Source organism: Salvelinus alpinus, chromosome 13 (assembly GCF_045679555.1).
Source record: "Salvelinus alpinus chromosome 13, SLU_Salpinus.1, whole genome shotgun sequence".
NCBI classification, from domain to species: Eukaryota; Metazoa; Chordata; class Actinopteri; order Salmoniformes; family Salmonidae; genus Salvelinus; species Salvelinus alpinus.
Genome location: NC_092098.1, coordinates 27,269,619 through 27,283,763, shown reverse-complemented (window position 1 = coordinate 27,283,763; position 14,145 = coordinate 27,269,619). Strand labels below are relative to the sequence as shown.

General features: G+C 43.1%; 1 protein-coding gene across 3 annotated transcripts in view; it reads left to right on the top strand.

Moving 5' to 3' along the window:
• The window catches only part of LOC139537474 (protein FAM222B-like), a 62,341-nt gene extending 53,148 nt beyond the window's left edge, over nt 1-9,193 (top strand). For all 3 annotated transcript variants that reach the window (XM_071338827.1, XM_071338825.1, XM_071338828.1), the window contains exon 3: nt 1,866-9,193. In XM_071338827.1, the coding sequence (XP_071194928.1) occupies nt 1,866-3,589 (1,724 nt within the window). In that variant the 3' untranslated portion in view covers nt 3,590-9,193. The remainder of the gene's footprint in view (nt 1-1,865) is intronic.
• Nucleotides 9,194-14,145: the final 4,952 nt, after the last annotated feature.

The following is a 14,145-nucleotide window of genomic DNA, read 5'->3' as shown; positions in this document are numbered from 1 at the left end:
GCCGTGCCAATGCCTGTCCTCACAGCTCAGCTCTCTGCCTTTTGCCACTGCTGCCTAGCCCACTCACTCTGCATGCTGCCTGTGAGGCTGAGCAGAGGAGAGGAAGATGGAAAGAGACTTTCAGCTAGACGAAAGACATTAGAAGATGAGTCTGCTAAAAAGGGAACCCATTAGCATTCCAGTGAAGGATAGAACTAGCCACCCTCCAATAAACACTACTTTTTTTTTTTTTACCCGCGTATTTAATAGAAGAATGTTGTACGAGATAGAATTATTGAATAGAAAAACTAAATATAAGTAGTGCACTATATAGGGATAGGGTGCAATTTAGGATGCAGCCTGTGTGTATGTTTAGGTCAGGCTGGCTGGGCCAGGGAGGCTGTGAGGCCCAGGGCTCAGCCTGGAGAGGGGATGCTTGGTGAGGCTGCAGATACAGAGCCTCTCCTCAGTCCAGATCACAATGGCTGGAGGCAGGCCCCTTTCTCTAATATAACATTATTACTGACTTCTAGTTGGGGAAGAAAATGGGTCTCATTGAGTGACTGTGCAAGACTGAAACACGCAATCACATTAACACATGCTAAACACACACAGACACACCTGTCAAATACACACCTTATCAGTCTCTCTCTCTCTCTCTCTCACACACACACACACACACACACACACACACACACACACACACACACACACACACACACACACACACACACACACACACACACACACACACACACACACACACACACACACACACACACTACAGCATCGGCACACACACTGGGGCATTGTTAAATATAGCCAGTGAGGTGCTTAGCAGCTGTAACAAATGACTGTCAGAGGGCTCAGTGGTGTTCCGGAGATCAGAGATGCTGTGTGATTACTGTCTGCTGACATGGAGTTGCGCCACTCTCTCTCTCTCTTTACCACTTTGCCTCCTTCATTTTCAAGGTGTTGACTGTACTTCCATTCTCAGCACACTAACACAATAAATGTAATTCTACATTTCAAAGGAAGAAAGTAAATGATCCCGTGGGGGATTCGAACCTGCACAGCAAGTTGCCGCAATTGTCAAGAACTCAGCGCTCTACACTGTGAGCTGTTTGTGCAGTCATGTTACAACTTGTGATAGTTATTTTGATTATCAGAAGTTGCCGGTGGACTTCTGGTAAGGACGCTTTTGTGAAAAAGTGTTGGATCAAGTCCAACTACATCAACGATTTTAATTGGCCTATATGGAATCTGTTACCAGATGTAATTATGTGCTCAGCTGGTTGTCCTCAGGCCAACCTGGCACAATTAGCCGCTATGCTATGAGAAAAGCTAGTAGATAGCCATTTTAGGCTCAGTTATAAACCTTGGGTCTAAGCCAACGTTTGAGTATGGCCCCATTGTGGCCGGAAGCTACTGACCTCACTGTTACCGTCTGAATGACTGACAGCCCTTAACCCCTACTATGGCACTTCAGAATGTGTTGCTTGCCCGGGAATCCAGGCAAGAACTCTCTGTATGCATCCAAAGTGGCACCTTATTCCCTTTAGACTGAACTATAAAGGGAATAAGATGCCATTTGGGACTCGGCTTGTGTCCCCATGAGATGAGAGCACTGTGCTGTTTTTCATGTTAGGGGAAGCACTGAGATTTGGAATGTGATAATGTTGTTGAAGTCAGTCAGGTTCTGTTCTACTCAGAAGAGAACCTTAGAACCTCAGTACAGATTATCACACATCTGCTCTTCTGATGGGAAACCTGTCCTTTTGCTTTTTACCTGCGTTAACATGTTTCTCTCTCGCTTCCCCTCTTTCTTTGTCCTTCCCCCCCTCATCTTCTCCCCTCCACCCCACTGTCTCTGTCTGTCACCCCAGGGGACACTACACAGAGGATGAGATCCGCTCAATATCCAACCCCTGCAGAATTGGATGCTTATGCTAAGAAGGTTGCCAACAACCCCCTGACCATTAAGATCTTCCCCAACAGTGTCAAGGTCCCCCAGAGGAACCACGTGCGCCGCACAGTCAACGGGCTGGATACTTCAGGCCAGCGCTACAGCCCCTACCCCCCCTCTCAGGCCAGCGCCAAGGCCGGCCTCCTTGCCATCATCAAGATGCCCATCATCAAGGGCATCCTCAAAGACTTTGATGGCAGCCGAGTACGCCTGCACCCCTCCGAGGTCATCATGAACCCCCCTGGCCCCGGAGGGCCATACGCAGCAGCAGCTGCCTCGGCCAGCACTTTAAACCTCCACCACCCCCCTTCCCAAGGCCAGGGCATGCCCCGGCAGAGCCTGAACCCTCACCCTGGGAGCCAGACTCACCCTCAGACTCTACAACAGACTCACCCCCAGCAGCAGGGTCAGTGCCAGGTCCTCAGACACCCACCCTCCATGCCCCAGCAGCACCCAGAGCAGAGTCTGCCCAGGCCCCAGACTCTGTCCCACCCCCAGCCTCCCTCTGGCCCCACCCTCCTGCTCCAACAGCAGCAGCAACAGAACCTTCTGCAGCAGGGGCAGCCTCCTCCCGGCCTTCAGGGGGGCCGGAAGCTGCCAGACGCCGACGCGCCGCCTAACGTGACAGTCTCTACCTCAACAATTCCTCTGTCCATGGCCGCCGGCCTGAACCAGGGCCGCCAGCCAGACCTGAGCAGCATCGTGCACCAGATCAACCAGTTCTGCCAAGCCCGGGCCCAGGGGGCTGGAGCCACCTCCATGTGCGAGGGCCAGATCGCCAACCCCAGCCCCATCAGCCGCAACCTCCTTATCAACGCCAGCTCCAGGTTGTCCATGCACAGCCACCCACACCCCAACGTCTGTCCCCCCGGGCTGCCCCCACACCCCAACTGCATCATGTGTCCCGCGAACAAGGCTGCTGCCCCCTCTCACCCCCAAAACAACATGGCTGCCTCAAACATGATGCCTGTTTACCACAATGATATCAAACAGCAGCAGCAACAACAGCATCAACAACAGCATCAACAACAACAACATAATCACCAACAGCAGATGCGCTGGAACCAGCAGCAGTTGGCTCATCTACAGCACATGCAGCAGGATGGCGGGGGCCACCCCTGCAAGCAGCCCTCTCACATGGGCTACCCCCCAGAGCTGTGTGTGGGCCAGCCATACAGCCTGAAGCCTCCTATAGAGAAGCCCACCCCCTCTCCCCCAGTCAACAACAACAATGGCATGCCTGGGGGTCCACTGGCCCACTACACCAGTGGTGGCCACTATTTCCAACAACACGCTGTGTGGAACAGCAGTATCCTGCCAACGCCCAACAGCGACAGCTCCGGGTCTCAGGACCTGGCCATGCCATTCCATGGTGGGCCCCCAGGGGGCTCCACAACCCTAGACTGCGGTGGGCCCCCTGGGGGAGGCCATTACAGGCCCGCGGTGAGCTCCTCCTCCTCCGGCCAGACTAGTCTGGTGCAAACGGCAGATTACTTGGGCGGGGACTTCCAGACGCCCTGCTTCCGAGATCACAATCTGGGGCTGATGGGAAAGATGCACAGGCCTCCCATGAACAGGGTGGGGCCCGAGGTTGGCCCCGGGGACGGCAGAACCGCTCACATCCAGCACCCAGGGTACAGATAAGATAAGCTAAGGCCGGTCTTGTCTACACAGCAGTTAACGAAAACCTTATTTTAGTCTTAAAGGAAAAATATGAAATATAATTAAATTAATAAATTAAGTAAATTTTCACTAACATTAAAAAGAGGACAAATTAATATATAATAAAGAGCAGTGTTGGTTTTTCTTTTTCTTGGAGTCTATCTTGCAAGTGATCAATTGATTTTGTAAATGAGTGCTTTCACTAGGCACCCTCTAGAGAGCGTTTCTTATGTATGTGATTGTCATCATTCCCTACCTTTTTTCCATCTGACCTGTCTATCAGTGTGCCTGGATCTAAGGATACAGAGTTATTTTTACTTCAGATCTGTTCAATTTCTGCAGAGGATGGATGAAAACTCACTGACGCTTCATGGAGGAAAGAAAAAACATTAATTTGTTTGTTTTTACTGAGTCGTGTGGGGATTTCTCTGCTGCGATTAGTTTTTTTGGACTAGTGGCTAATGTTCCCTTTTTGCGTTTACTTCTGAAACTCGTAGTGACATCAAGATTAAAAACCTCTTGAAATCACCTTGCAGACGAGATAATGAATGGTTCAGTGTGAAACTGAAACTATCATTCACTGGACACTACAAAGGACAGACGGAGACACATGTACAAAGAGGCTTTTTCTTTCTATAGAAATGTATTTATTTGTGAAATAGGACTGTTTTCTGAATCAGGTCACTGGTCAAGGTTGATTCCTCGCTATCATCAAAGTATCTAATCAGGTTGATGTTTGTACAGAGTATAGATATATACTGTATAGACAGTGTAGACATCTAGATCCAGCAGGGAGCAACATACGTGGGGACTGACTGGGGGAGCTGACCAACGCTCTCTTGCTCAAAATGCTGCAATGAATTCAGGTGTCTGTTACAAACCATTTGTCGCCAATTGAGATTGGCAACATGATTGTGGATTAATATATTTTTATTTTAATGGAGTGAAAAAATTAATGAAATGAAATCTGTTCATTCTGTCTGAAGCCTTAAATGGCCAAAGTCACATAATTGACAAGGAAAACTTATTTTAAAAGATGTAATTTTATGTTTCCTATCATTTTTCGTGAACCCGAAAACAACTACTTGAATTGTTGAAATGCGATGTTCTGTTTGGCAGTTGTTTAGTGAAGGCAGTGGGCTAGTTAGGTTTAGTCCTGCTATCTACTGGAGTGAAATAAATAGCATTGTTACTAATGTAATGTTATTTTAGAAACTAACTATGAACCAAATCAGAGTTTTGATCCTGAGTGTATTTTGTTTTTAATCTCTAAAGGTAACTTAGTTGCTACTGATTCTGGTATGAAGTCTGCTGAAAATACCAAATTGATCACTTGCAAGATCACTTGGAGGTTAAAGGAAATTGACTTTAACTTAAGTGAAACAGCAAATGCATTGTTTATTTTATTTTACACTGGCTTACCTACTATACTACTGTAACTTTTTAAAGTGTAATGATTGTGTGTGAATGATGCCTGCTGATGCAGGTTGAGTATAGACGTGTGTGCATGTGCGTTTTGTATGTATGCAGATGTGAGTGTGTGTCTGTACGTGAGAGTGGTGGACACACTGGCCACTTTCTGTTCGCCTCCTTCCCTAACAGCCCTTAAAAAGCCTTAAGTATTTGGTCCTTGAACTTTCCTTTGAAAACATGCATGGTTATAACGAATACCCAAAATGATGATTATGAGAATGACGATTGCAAGGATACATACAGAGGACCCGCAATTTCTGTTTGTTAATTTGCCTTTTATTTTAATGGGAGTTTTTGTTGAATAGGAAAGGCAATTCCTTAGATTCTTCTTTTATTACGAAAACAAGAAATGTAGTTATATTTTGTAATTATATTTTAATCCTACAGTGCCTTGCAAAAAAGTATTCATTCTCCTTGGGTTTCTTCAAATTTGATTGTGTTACAAAGTGGGATTAAAATGGATTCAATTGTAAATTTTTGTCAACAATCTATGCAAAATACTCTGTCAACGTTTAAGATGAATGACTAAAATATAGTCGTTGCATAAGTATTCATCTCCCTGAGTCAATACATGTTAGAAACACCTTCGCAGCGATTACAGCTGTGAGTCTTCTTGGGTTGGTCTCTGAGCTTTACACCTATATTGTGCAATATTATAAACTGGTGGTTAGAGCCCTGAATGATGATTGTCTGAAAGCTGTGGTATATCACACTGTATACCACGGGTATGACCCTTTTTTTTTTTTTACTGCTCTAATTACACTGGTAACCAGTTTATAATGGCAATAAGGCACCTTGGGGTTTTGTGGTATTTTGCCAATATACCACGGCTAAGGGCTGTATCCAGGCGCTCCGCGTTGCGCCGTGGTTGAGAACAGCCCTTGGCCGTGGTATATTGGCCAAACACCAAACCCCCTCGGGCCTTATTGCTTAATTAGCCCATTATTCTTTTCATAATTCTTCAAGCTCTGTCAAGATGTTGGGGATCATGGCTAGACATCAATTTTCAAGTCTTTTTCATAGATTTTCAGGCATATTTTAAGTCAAAACTGTAACTTGCCCACTCAGGAACATTCTCTGTCGTCTTGGTAAACAACTTGTGTACATTTGGCCTATTGTTATAAGTTATTGTCCTGCTTAAAGGTGAATTCCTCTGCCAGTATCTGGTGTAAAGCAGACTGAAGCAGGTTTTCCTCCAGGATTTTGCCTGTGCTTGGCTCCATCCCATTTCTTTTCATCCTGAAAAACTCCCCAGTATTCGCTGATGTCAACCATACCCATACCATGATGCAGCCACCACCATGCTTGAAAATAAGGAGGCAGTTACTCAGCTATGTGCTGTTGGATTTGCCCCAAACATAAGACTTTGCATTTAGGCCAAAAAGTATATTCTTTGCTGTGTTTTTTTTCTTCAGCTTTATTGCTTTGCCTTGTTGCACACAAGATGAATGTTTTGCAATATTTTTATTCAGTATATTTATATTATTTTCACTCTGTCATTTAAGTCATTGTGGCATCACTACAAAGTTGTTGATCCATCCTCAGTTTTCTCCCATCCCAGCCATCGAACTGTTTTAAAATCACTAATGGCCTCATGGTAACATCTCTGAGCAGTTTCATTCCTGTCCTGCAGCTCAGTTTAAAGGTTCACTGTGTCTGGGTGGTTTAATCTATAATCCATAATTATTAACTTTACCATGCTTAGCGAGATTTTCAATGTCTGATTTGTTATTGTTACCAATCTACCAATTACTGTCCTTGTTTGTGAGGCAATCGAAAAGCTCCCTGCTCTTTTTAGTTGAATCTGTGCTTGAAATTCAATACTTGACTGAGGGACCTTACATGTAGATATACAGTGCCTTCAAAAAATATTCAGAACCCTTGACTTTTTTCACATTTTGTTACGTTACAGCCTTATTCTAAAATTGATTAAAACAAATGTTTTCCACCTCATCAATTTACACACACTACCCCATAATGCCAAAGCAAAAACAGGGTTTTAGAAATGTTTGCTAATTTATTTAAAATTTGAAAAACAGATATCACATTTACGTAAGTATTCAGACCCTTTACTCAGTACTTTGTTGAAGCACCTTTGGCAGTGATTACAGCATCAAGTCTTCTTGGATATGACACTACAAGCTTGGCACACCTGTATTTGGGGAGTTTCTCCCATTCTTCTCTGTAGATCCTCTCTGTCAGGTTGGATGGGGAGCGTTGCTGCACAACTATTTTCCGATCTCTACAGAGATGTTCAAATCCGGGCTCTGACTGGGCCACTGAAAACATCCCCACAGCATGATGCTGCCACCACCATGCCTCACCGTAGGGATGTTGCTAGGTTTCCTCCAGACGTGACGCTTGGCATTCAGGCCAAAGAGTTTAATTTTGGTTTCATCAGACCAGAGAATCTTGTTTCTAATGGTCTGAGAGTCCTTTAGGTGCCTTTTGGCAAACTCCAAGTGGGCTGTCATGTGCCTTTTACTGAGTAACGACTTCCGTCGGGCCACTCTACCATTAAGGCCTGATTGGTGGAGTGCTGCAGAGATGTTTGTCCTTCTGGAAGGTTCTCCCATCTCCACAGAGGAACTCTAGCTCTTTCAGAGTGACCATCGGGTTCTTGGTCACCTCCCTGACCAAGGCCCTTCTCCCCTGATTGCTCAGTCTGGCCGGGCGGCCAGCTCTAGGAATGGTCTTGGTGGTTCCAAATTTCTTCCATTTAAGAATGGTGGAGGCCACTGTGTTCTTGGGGAACTTCAATGCTGCAGACATTTTTTGGTACTCTTCCTCAGATCTGTGCCTCGACACAATCCTGTCTCGGAGCTCTACGGACAATTCCTTCGACCTGATGGTTTGATTTTTGCGCTGTCAACTCTGGGACCTTATATAGGCAGATGTGTGCCTTTCCAATCATTTGTATTTAACCACAGGTGGACTCTAATCAAGTTGTAGAAACATCTCAAGGATTATCAATGGAAACAGGATGCTCATAGCAAAAGGTCTGAATACTTATGTAAATAAGGTGTTTCTGTTTTTTATTTGTAATAAATGTGGAAAAATGTCTTCAAACCTGTTTTCGCGTCATTATGGTGTATTGTGTGTCAATTGCTGTGGAATTGTTTTTATTTAATCAATTTTAGAATAAGGCTGTAACGTAACAAAATATGGAAAAAGTCAAGGGGTCTGAATACTTTCCAAAGGCACTGTATGTATGAGGGAAAGTGGAAGGGTTAGTCATTAAAAAATCATGTCAACCCCTAGTATTTCACACAGTGAGTCCATGTAATTATCTGATGTTTTTCTATAAGCCAAATGTTTATCCTGAACTAATTTAGGCTTGCCTGAGCAAAGGAGCTTCATTTTTCTTCTACTTTGGCACTACATAGAATTTTGAGTAGATTGTTGGAAGAAAAAACAGGACAAATCCATTTGAATCCCACTTTGTAACACAAAATGTGAAGAAGTACAAGGGGTCTGAATACTTCTGCAAGGCACTGTATGTGTAGTTACTGGGCTGTAACAAACAATTTTTCCCCCCAGTTTCAAAGCTTCAGTTGTGACTCGTTTATAATACTTGATTTTCTTGTTGTTTAAAAAATTGTCTTTGTTTCCTTTACTGTTGCTGTGAAATGGAGGAAGGCTTAATAAGTCTTTCTTTTACATGTCACTCTGTGGCTGTACGACAGATAAAAAGGCGAGAGAGTGAGTTGTGCTACTCTTTTTGTAATATTGTAATAATAAAATAAAGTTCTAATTTATGCTTAGAAATGAGTGTTCTACGGATGTCCTGTTCTTTTGATGCCCAAATGCCGTTTCTCCTATTTGATGAGTCGTACAGAACTTTCAAATATGAGTATTTGAAATACATATGCTCACAACCTTTCATTCAATGAGAACAGATGGAGGAAATTGGACATTCTTCCACCTTATGTTTGTCTCCAAACCATATACCTGTCTGCTCACTGCCCTACAAATCTGCATGGGTTACCCCCTGAGTGCTTGAATTATTTCTTTAGATCAGACAGTATTGCAAGTTTTTTTTCCCCCATTTGAGTACCTGAGATTTAATTTCAACAGTACTCTGTGTGAAATAAAGTTTTACCTACATCATCATCACATAGTCATTGATTTTTATGTAGCACCTCATCTCTGCGTCAATCAGGAACAGAAACCTAATTGTAACAGTTTCTGCAATTGGACCTAGTTAGGAAGTCAACAATCAATCAATGATTCAAGAGGCTATACAGTATATAGGCCTACACCCCTTGTGCTTCACATTGCTGTTTAACGGTGACCGCTGGTATACAAAGCGGTGATTGCACCAATTTCATTCAGTGCTTTGACTGCTTTCCTACTGTATAAAAGCGATCCGGTGTAAAATAGCGACAGGAAGTCACGTAGCCAGAGCAAGCTGTGAAATCGAGAAATCTGCAGGACACACTGCCTTTGATCCGTCCGGCAGGAGTTCTATAAAGAGAGCACAGTGGGGGGGGACTGACCGACTGCTTTCTGAGTTCAGTTCAGACACTCGCTCTTGAGAGATTTGAGGAAGGCAGGGGTTGAATCATCAACAGCAACAGGGATATTATTCTATGATCTATCACTGAACTTTAAAAATGCTTATTTATGTAGCGTTTTCATTGAGACAGTTCACCGAACTGGCCACAATGAGTCATTGATTTATCAATAATCATTAAGTATGCTGTTAGAATGTGGACAAGATCAAGACAAAGGACGCATGTTAGAATCAGGTGTAAACCGGGCTCATATAATCAAGAAAGATGACATTGGCTACTTTATAGTGGTGGCCAGTCTGAGGCTTTTATAGTAAAGACATGTAATTTAACTGTAAAACTGTATTACCTTTGAATGTGCCGTGAACACAACCAGTCATGATGTTTTCATCTGATTGTCAAACAAATCACTTTAAAAAGCAGATTACCTTCGCACGTTTATCCAAAATAATAACGGCATCCAAACAGTGCGAATTTTCTTCAATTCGCAAGATCCCTGACAGATCCACGGATGACGCCATTGCACTGCACACTGACCTAACCCATTTGGACAAGAGGAATGCATATGTTCAGCAACTACAGCTTGGCCTTCAATACCATAGTGCCCTTTAAGCTCACCACAACGCTCACAGCCCTGGGACTGAACTCCCTATGCAACTGGGTCCTGGAATTCCTGACGAGCCGTCCCCAGGTGGCGAAGGTTGGCAACATTACCGCCTCCAAACTGATCCTCAACATGGGGGCCCCACAAGGGTGGGTCCTCAGTCCCTTCCTGTACACCCTGCTCCGTGACAGGATTGTGTCGAGGCACAAGAACCTAATGGTTTACTCTGACAGAGCTCCATAGTTTCTCTGTGGAGATGGGAGAACCTTCCAGAAGGACAACCATCTCTGCAGCACTCCATCAATCAGGCCTTTATTGTAGAGTGGCCAGACAAAAGCCATTCCTCAGTAGGCACAGGACAGACCGCTTGGAGTTTGCCAAAAGGCACCTAAAGGACTCTCAGACCATGAGAAACAACATTCTCTGGTCTGATGAAACCAAGATTGATGTCTTTGGCCTGAATGCCAAGCTTCACGTCTGGAGAAAACCTACGGTAAAGCATGGTGGTGGCAGCATCATGCTGTGGGTATGTTTTTCAGCGGCAGAGACTGGGAGACTAGTCAGGATCGAGGCAAAGATGAACGGAGCAAAGTATAGAGAGATCCTTGATGAAAACCTGTTCCAGAGCGCTCAGAACCTCAGCCTGGGGTAAAGGTTCACCTTCCAACAGAACAATGACCATAAGCACACAGCCAAGACAATGCAGGAGTGGCTTTGGGACAAGTCTCTGAATGCCCATGAGTGTAACAGCCAGAGCCAGGACTTGAACCCAATCGAACATCTCTGGAGAGACCTGAAAATATGTTATGAAAATGTTATGACCTGAAAATATGCTCCCCATCCGACAGAGCTTGAGAGGATCTGCAGAGATGAATGGGAGAAACTCCCCAAGTACAGGTGTGCCAAGCTTGTAGCGTCATAACCTTAAGTCTTGGGTGTAATCGCTGCCAAAGCTGCTTCAAAAAAGTACTGAGAAAAGGGTCTGAATACTATTTTTCAGTTTTTAGACATTTCTAAAAACCTGTTTTTGTTTTGTCATTAAGACTACTGAACATCTAATCAAATGGCTACCCAGTTTCGGCACGCAAGAAAATGGCCTTGCCAAAATCCTACCCCCATTCTAATTTCCTTAATTTTGTCACTAGAGTCAAATACTTTCTGTGGCACACATCAGAGTCAAATACTTTCTATAGAACAAACTTCACATCAGGATAGGCAACCTGAAATTAATAATTAATATATGTGTGTTATATTAAACATAGAGGAGGTGTAACGGAGGAGAAGTTAGAAGGATCGGAGGACCAATGTGCAGCGTGGTAATTGTTCATCTTACTTTAATAAAGGTGAACACTCAAAATACAAAACAACAAAAGTGACAACCGAAACAGTTCTATCTGGTGCAGACACAAAAAGACTGAAAACAACCACCCCCAAAACCCAACACAAAACAGGCTACCTAAATATGGTTCCCAATCAGAGACAACACAAAACACCTGCCTCTGATTGAGAACCATATCAGGCCAAACACAGAAATAGGAAAACATAGAAATACACACACAGACTGCCCACCCCAACTCACACCCTGACCATACTAAATAAAGACAAAACAAAGGAAATTAAGGTCAGAACATGACAGGAGGGAGTAAAATTTAGGCAAGCAATAAACATTTCAGAACAACTACTAGGTGAATAAGACATGGAAGAGATGACAAATTTTGGCAAAGATATTTATTTATAGACTAATACACTTGAAACAAATAGCCAAACCGAAAAATGCAGATATTACTAGTGCCTCCCCCGCGATCAAACTGCCATAAAAAAATTAAATGAAACGCAGCCTAACATGATCATTGACAGCTGCCTTGAAGGACACAAATAAAAAATGCTTTCTGCTACTAAGATCAGTGAAATGTAGGCTAAACTGACAACTGAATGAAGAGCAGAAATCTCAACTAGCAAGCAAGTCGCAGCAATGGAGAATTGAGTGCGTGCGCGTTCATGTTGAGGGGGGGGGGGTTTCTGGTAGGGGGAGATTTTTGGCACAACACCGGCCCTCAACGAATATATCCTCCAAACATCGGCTTCTTGGGCATTATCACTTAAATGTAGCCTCTATGCCTACATTCTTAAGCTCTTGATGGTTGTTAGGCAGCTCCCTTTACTACTATCATCCTACTATCATCACCCATCTCTTTGCAGAACCCACCACATGCACTGTTTTCTTAACCACCAGTGGATGGATCCATAAAGAATTAATGTGGGAATAAATATCACTGAATGACAAAAATATTGGAATAAAGTGGGTTAATGCAGTTGAAGGCATTCAATTGTTGCTTACTGAAACCCCAAAGTCATCCAATTTTTATAATACATTTGATAGAAGCAATAAACTACCTGCGTGTGGTCAACTATTTCAGCGCCGTTTTACTCTACTTTGAGACAAGCTTGGTGTATTGATAAATCAATGTCAGAGTTTTTTTTCACTGAATCTCTGTTTGGATATTAGGCTGGGGAAATGTTAGCTAAATTGAGGTGAGTGGTGCTCATTATCATATTGTCTAGTTGGCTCATTTATTAGCACTGATCAGAGCATTTTGCCAGTATGTTATGTAGATTAACAAGTGGATTATTTTTCTCCTCAGTCGGTCGCTTAGTAACCTAGCCGAGGCCTACTCCCAACCAAAGGCCTGTAACTTATCTTAATCAGTCAATGTGATTTTGTTTCACTAAAGCTCCATCTGTATATTTGGATAATTGTCTGGCTGAACAAATAAGTGGAGGTGGTATAGCTCATCTAATCGTTGTCTCATCTATCACTGATCAGAAACATTTAGCGTGCAATAATGTAGCCTAAATGCAGTGTAGGCCTATTATTTTGCTCGGTCATGTATAAGCAACCCCAAAAGCCAACGGAGGGTGTTCAAATGCTTTTGAAAAGGATGAAGGTATACGTTCAGAGTAAGACCCTATGCCTGCTCCCTAACAAAGCAGAGTGAGGGTAGGAAAGCAATGAAACGTGGATTAAAAAAGCATGGGCTTGCCTTGGGCTCTGTTTCAAAATATCACTTTTTTATATGACGGGTTCCACATGTTGTTGCCATAATGCAAGTTGTGTAGGAAAAATATTTGTATTTTATTCTGTTATATTTCATTATATTCTAAGCCTACTGTAAAATATATGTGTGTTGACTGTGTGTCTAGTCTTCTTAACAAAATAACTGATTTCATGTGCATGCCGCAGTCATATAGGCTGCATAGATCAATAAAGTAATTAAACTCAATATGCCATTCTATTCTTTTGAAAATACATTGTATTAGTCTTATGTTTCTTCGGACCTGCCTAAACTAATTAATAATGGATTTATTTTTCATGGTGTATATTCTCAATGGATTTATTCAAATAGATGACCACCCACATCTCCACACCACTACTACCACTCTTCCCCAGCATGTCGTCATGCACACGGGAGGTATAAAAGGTGTATGCAGGCAAGAATATGGTAAAAATAGGCTTGTTTGTAAAAGGGTCATATAAACATTTCTCAATTGTTTTAACAGGCAAAATACCTTAAATCCTATGTCAAAGCAGTATTTGATTAATTTGCTCCCATTTGGAAACGACAGGCTAGTTATAGGTTAGTTATCAAAAATCTTTGGCGTTATCTTTTTGGTTATTACTATACTTATGGCCCAACCCATTGGTTTCTGGGACCAATCACACGGTCCGAATGTGTACGCATTGCATTCAATAAAGGTCTAAGAGTCAAATCCAGACTCATTGCAGAGAAGAAACAAACCTCTGTGGGTGTGGCTTTCGGTCTGAGGAATTAGTCTGGGTAGCCAGGTAAGTATGTCAATACATTAGTTCATTAAAATAACCATACATTTATACAGTTTTCCAGTTATGTTATTGCTTAAGTAAACATATGAGGATTAAGGACCACTAC